Raw genomic sequence first — 6,140 nt, forward strand, 5'->3', positions numbered from 1 at the left:
GTTATAATCCTTGCTACTTCCTGTGTTTTATTCCAGTGTTATAATCTTTGCTACTTCCTGTGTTTTATTCCAGTGTTATAATCCTTGCTACTTCCATTTATTTGCTGTTCCTTTTCTAAGTCACAAGAAGGAAAAAAATTGAGGGACAAAGTTATCTGGGGACAAGTTCACAATCAGAATAACAAAGCAGTAGGCTTGGGGTCCCTCGTTTTATAATTAAGTAGTTAATTACCATGGAGAATGGAGAGACAAGAAAAGGGGCCTCCCAAACCCATAATGGGCCTCTCCCACTCTGCCCAGTCGGTGGGACTCTGCCTGTTGTGCTGGGACACGGTGCTGGCCACTGCTGTCTGGGGCCTGTCAGGGAAGCCCATCTTGGTATCTCATGATTTTGAGACATCCCATCTGTACTGATTCTCCCTTTGAAATGTGAGAGCCTGGTGACGGGACAGGATACTGTTCCACACCAGACACGCGCTGTCATGCTAACATTCAAAATGCTTTCTGAATCCCTTTCAGAATCTATAATAACTTGCCGGAAGTTAAAAAGAAGAAAGAAGAACAAAGGAAACGGGTGATCTTACAGAGTAACAGACTCCGTGCTGAAGTCTTCAAAAAGGTAATGGCTTGCCGCCAGCAGGTGTGATGTGTGTGGCGCACAGATGCCAAATCTGAACTTGACATCTTCGTTCCCTGTTTCTCTAGCAATTACTCGACCGGCTCCTTCAAAGGAATGCAGTCTGACCGCAGGCTGCCCTGCTGACCACACTATCTGGACCTCGGACGACTTCAAACGCTGGATAAGCCATTAAACTTAGCATTATCTTCACGATGTGAAAGTACTTATTTTACTTTTTTTTTTCGTAAGGGAAAACATCACTTCCTGAATTACTGACCCAAACCAAACAAACAATAACCCTCAAGGAAATAGGTCAACAGGGAAACCAACTTAATGTAACCCACAAGATACAGTCTCCTCCATTTTTTTACTTCTGATTTTTATTTTCTGCTTCTGACTTATTCCCCTCTGCTATTTTCGGCCAAGCAGAAAGGCCTTAAACACTTGTGTGCTTAGATCCCTGAAGATCTATATTTTCATCAGATTTCTGGGACCTAAATCCATCTCTTTCCGAATATCCATCTTAATGCCTGCCAGTTCTGTAAACTCCAAAATGTGGGTCACCACACAGTACATTTTAGAACTTTCTGGATAATGTACACTTCCTAATTTGAGAGACTGCCTGGAAATCACAGGTGCTATACCACAGACTGTGGAGCAAGCAGCCTGTCTCTTTGTGACCTGGAGCAGTCCAAGTGGCCCTTAGCCACCCCTACCATCTTTCCTTACTTAGCAAAAGGATCCATTTCTATGCAAACTCTGGGGACAGAATTGGCTAAATAAATGTGCAGGTAACTTCAGTGTTTTCTGCAACACCCCCCACCCCCCCCAAAAAAGGTTATGTTGTTGAAAATTGGCCTAATGCCTCCAACTCTGATATTTATTCTTTCAAACATCTATAATGTCTGTTATTCATAGATCTGTGTTCTGGGAGTCAAGAACAAACCAGTTTTTGCAACACTAATGGAAATAAATGCAATTATTACAAAATTAGAATATTTCTCTGTTACTCATTCTGTTATAAACTGTCTGCACCATGAAATGCCACCAAGGCCCCGCGGGTGCCGCTGACTGCTCCTTGTCTTCCTTCACCCTGACCACGGAATCCTTGTGCTCCCAGTGCCCAGGGGAGAGCACTGCCTCCGGGAGAGCTGATGCACAAGGAGCTGGGGGAACTATTGAGAGCAAGGTTTAGGATCCCAAAGACCTCAGCTCTCACTAGAGTCTCCCCAGGAAGGAGACAGAGATGTTGAGGATGTAGCAGGAACCTGGTGACACCTCTGTCCCTTTCCTGAGGTTGCCACCCTTCCTGCCCTTGTCCTGCTACTCCACATAGGTGCCATTTCCGAAGTGCCCTTTCTTATACATGTCTGCAGGCCTCCTGTTCAGACATCCTACCAGAGTTCTTTTCTGACATCATCTTCCTCTCTGCCCCTCCCTCCAGTGTGAATTACAGACTTCACATTGGCACATCACTCAGGAGCCCACACCATCCTGCCCATTAGGGGAGGCCTCCCAATGCTGCCAGGAGCAGAGGCTCAGGAGCCCACACCATCCTGCCCATGAGGGGCAGCCTGACAGTGCCACCAGGAGCAGAGGCTCAGGAGCCCACACCATCCTGCCCATGAGGGGCAGCCTGACAGTGCCACCAGGAGCAGAGGCTCAGGAGCCCACATCATCCTGCCCATGAGGGGCAGCCTGACAGTGCCACCAGGAGCAGAGGCTCAGGAGCCCACACCATCCTGCCCATGAGGGGTAGTCTGCCAATGCAGCCAGGAGCAGAGGCTCAGGAGCCCACACCATCCTGCCCATGAGGGGCGGCCTGACAATGCCACCAGGAGCAGAGGCTCAGGAGCCCACACCATCCTGCCCATGAGGGGCAGTCTGCCAATGCAGCCAGGAACAGAGGCTCAGGAGCCCACACCATCCTGCCTATGAGGGGCAGCCTGCCAATGCCACCAGGAGCAGAGGCTCAGGAGCCCACACCATCCTCCTATGAGGGGCGGCCTGCCAATGCCACCAGGAACAGAGGCTCAGGAGCCCCGCCTCCTGGATTCAGACCTTAGCTGGTGCTCCCTGGTCTGTGGCCTTACCCAGGAGTTATCAGTCTGAGTCCAACCAAGGGAGAGAAAACACAGTCTTTTGATGGGAACGTTTCATGTACTTCTTACTAACCATAGTAGAGGATTGGGGTAATAAGAGATTGGCAAGGGAGTGGTAAAGACAGCTGTAAAGAATGCAGGTGTGCCTAGCAGATTTAAGGAGCAGCACTATCCCTAGGAAGAGAGTTGCTATGGGCTGAGAAGCAATGGGTGTGGCTCAGCCAAGGACAGAGAGGTTTCTGTGGTGCCACGCAGATGGAACCTTTGAAAATGAACCTCTGGAACTCTCCAGAAATCTGCCTGGTAGGATGCATGGGGAGCTGTGTCATCTTAGGTGAGCACGTTGGGAAGCTGTGGGGAAGCAGCTGGCCGGGCGTGCCCTGCAGGAGCCCCTCTCTGAAGCCTGCGGAGCAAACTCAGCATCTAGGAACCAACAGCCTTTTTCTCCTGCAGCTTCTCTCTAGCTCCCTCTACTGACAAAACTTAACTCTGTGTCTGCAAGCAAAAGGAAAGTAGGGCCTGGCTCCATTTTAACAGAGCAGAAAAAAAGGATGAATTTGTAGGAGAGAGAGGAGATAGTCAATAACTGAGGCTGCAAGTTATTTAACCTGGCCTCAGTTTCCCGACTACAAAATGCACGTAATTATAGTTCCCCCTTCATAGAGCTGTTACAGAAACAGGATAAGTCAGTGCACACTGAGGGTTTAATGTCTGGCTTAAAGCAAACACACCGAGAATATTTTCTGTTATCAGTAGAGATGGAAATACAAGTGTCATGAGATACCCAAGAGCACGAGGCCATGAGATTTTCATCCCCATAGTCACTCAGCTTGGCAGTGAGATGTTTCAAAAGACTATTGAACTCATGAGTGTTGCCACAGCAGAAATCATTCAAAGAGGATACTGAGTAACCTTGTTTTCTTTTATGCTCCTTTCACTCTTAGAAACCGTTTCCGCAGCACGGAAAGCAAGCTTACCTCAAGGTTAATTTCTGCTTTCTTAAACTTACTAGGCCTTTTCCAGGATGCTACTCTGCATTTCTATTTGCATTTTAAGTGTTATTTTTAAGAAAAATAAACATTTTAAATCAAAGGATAATAGTTTGCAGATAAAGATCCTGCACATCTTTTCTTGTTTTTAATACTCTCAGAGAGTTTCCAAAGCTTTTCCTAAGCAACCCAACCACTCCTAGGCTGTTCTGTGACACTCCTCACAAAGGGGATTTATGTTAACAAACATTTGAATGGAGAATGTCTGGATGGAGTAACATTCAAAAATGCCACAAAGAGCTTACGTCCTTTGCAAACCTGATGCCAAGTCTTCAAATTTAAAGAATAAAGTCCATTCCAGCTTCAATGCCATTGAATACCCCATTTCTGAGGCCAGCTCTGAACTGAGTGGCTGAGGTAGATGCTCATACAGGATCCACAAGGTCTGGTGGGAGCTGTCTTTCCTTTGGCCAGCCAGCTTGTAACAAGGTTGGAAACTAAAGTCGGGATTTTTCCCCCCATTATTACTGTAGTAATTTTTTTTAATCCTGATAAGTGAATTGCAGATAGCCAGTATTTCTTTTCTGTTTCAACAAAGTTTTAACAGAAATGCAACACAATTAAAACAAATATGGAAGTAGTGGCATTATATAATGGCATCCCTTATTTCCCTGGAATAGAAACAAATGGCCACCCATTTGGTGGGTTCTTTTATTAAGATCAGACTTCGGAAAAGGCTTTGTGGATTTTGGAAATTCTAAACAGAGTTGGCCACTGTAATTTCCATAATCAAATTCTGTCCAGGAATTGATTTATTTACAACAGTGTTTTGCTTCCTCCTTGGTGCAGTAAGTAGCAAAATCTGAGGTCTTTAGCTGATATTCACGAGCTTGGACCAAGCAACCTTTACAAAACCCTGCGATTTTCAGGCGGTAACAGCATCAGGCCATCTCACTGTGGTCTCTGTGACTTCATGTTGGAGGAGAAATTCCTATTTGGGTTATTTGTCCTCTCTGCCAGCTGGTAATGGAATAATGAAAAAACAATTGCCTTGGTTTTTTTCGCCAGTGCCTTTTGCCAACTGAACTTCCTGGAAGTTGGGCACTCCCTGATTCAGCAATGCTTGCTCCGACGTTCCAGGCGCTCTGAAGGAGAACTATTTGTGAAACAGCCGGTTGTCAGAGAGCAGTTGAAAATCCAATGCCTTATGAAGTTCTCTCATTTCAACACTGTACAGAAGTTGCAGGGCAGATGGTGGGCCTGGTCTCCGTAGCATCAAATGACCAACAGCCTGGGGATGATGCTCACGGATACACGGTGACAAGTGGGGTGTGATGTGCCTGCCAAACAGGAGGTGAGCTGACAGTTGGTGCATGAGTCCTGGAACATGATACAGAAATGATCTGCTGCGGTTCTGTGTCAGAGTGCATTTGCTTGCGCAAAGGAAATGATCTGTTAAGTGATTAAAATGAGTCCCTCTGCAGATGGTTCCTCTCCATAGAGGTCATCATGTCTGTACTTTTATCAGTACTTGAAAATCACCCTAGCTCTAATAAAACCTTAGGAGTGGCCAAAGCAGCCTGCACCAGGGGCCAACCTGCTGTGGAAATCCCTCCACCCTCTTTCATCTCTCCCACACTGACGGGACATTTCCTCAGTCAGGGGAGTGGGGTGTCCAGAGGCTCCCCGGGATCTCATCAGATCTCCCCATGCCCCCCATAGTGTCCTGCTCACCAGGGACCAGCAGGCTCCCTCACTCACTCAGATGTTTTAGCCACACCAAACCTACCAACAATGTGGGCAAATCTCTTCCAAAATTGAAAGCTTTTTTCTAGTTGTGAGGATTGCCTCAGGCACAGTTCTGATCCTGAGACTGTCTTGAGGTACTTGTCTGGGCTGTGTGTTGGACAGTGGAGGAGGAGGGTTGAAATCCTTCCCCCTTTTTGTTCCTGCTTCTTTAAGAAGGTTTTCGAGTACACGTTCTGGGCCAGAAATGTGACTTGAAGCAGTGGCTTCTTTCTCAGCTCTTCTCCCATCGGGAGCTTGAAAAGGGGGAAGGAGGGAGGAAGGGACCTCACTTGCTCCAGCTTCTTAAAAAACGCTGGGTCGTTCTTATCAAAGCTTAAAAGGGAAGAAAAAGAAGCTTATGATCTAAATTGCAGCTGAGAAAAAAAATGAATTTCTTTAAATCATTTTATTTAAATAGAACCAAGAATGTGATGAAAAAGTGTCCTTCTGCTGACTTTCAGAGCGTTCTTCCTCTGTTTAAACGTCTTTCCTTTCCTGACATGACTGACATGGTGAAACAGCTGTAGCTGACATGGGGGAGAAGATATTACAACTGTCACCCACGTTAACTACATACGTCGGGTAATATCGTTCCATCAAAGCCAATGAAGCTGCCTGCCCTACCTGCCCAGTGATGTCAAG

The 6,140-nt window shown here is 46.5% G+C and overlaps 1 protein-coding gene across 2 annotated transcripts in view; it reads left to right on the plus strand.

Moving 5' to 3' along the window:
* Nucleotides 1-744, plus strand: part of CUNH10orf90 (chromosome unknown C10orf90 homolog) — a 220,664-nt gene extending 219,920 nt beyond the window's left edge. For both annotated transcript variants that reach the window (XM_003794064.1, XM_023515648.1), the window contains 2 exons: nucleotides 520-619; nucleotides 706-744. In XM_003794064.1, the coding sequence (XP_003794112.1) occupies nucleotides 520-619; nucleotides 706-744 (139 nt within the window). The remainder of the gene's footprint in view (nucleotides 1-519; nucleotides 620-705) is intronic.
* The last annotated feature ends 5,396 nt before the right edge of the window (nucleotides 745-6,140 follow it).

The sequence above is a fragment of the Otolemur garnettii genome, unplaced genomic scaffold (assembly GCF_000181295.1).
Source record: "Otolemur garnettii isolate 467f Iridium unplaced genomic scaffold, OtoGar3 scaffold00075, whole genome shotgun sequence".
In the NCBI taxonomy this organism is placed as follows: domain Eukaryota; kingdom Metazoa; phylum Chordata; class Mammalia; order Primates; family Galagidae; genus Otolemur; species Otolemur garnettii.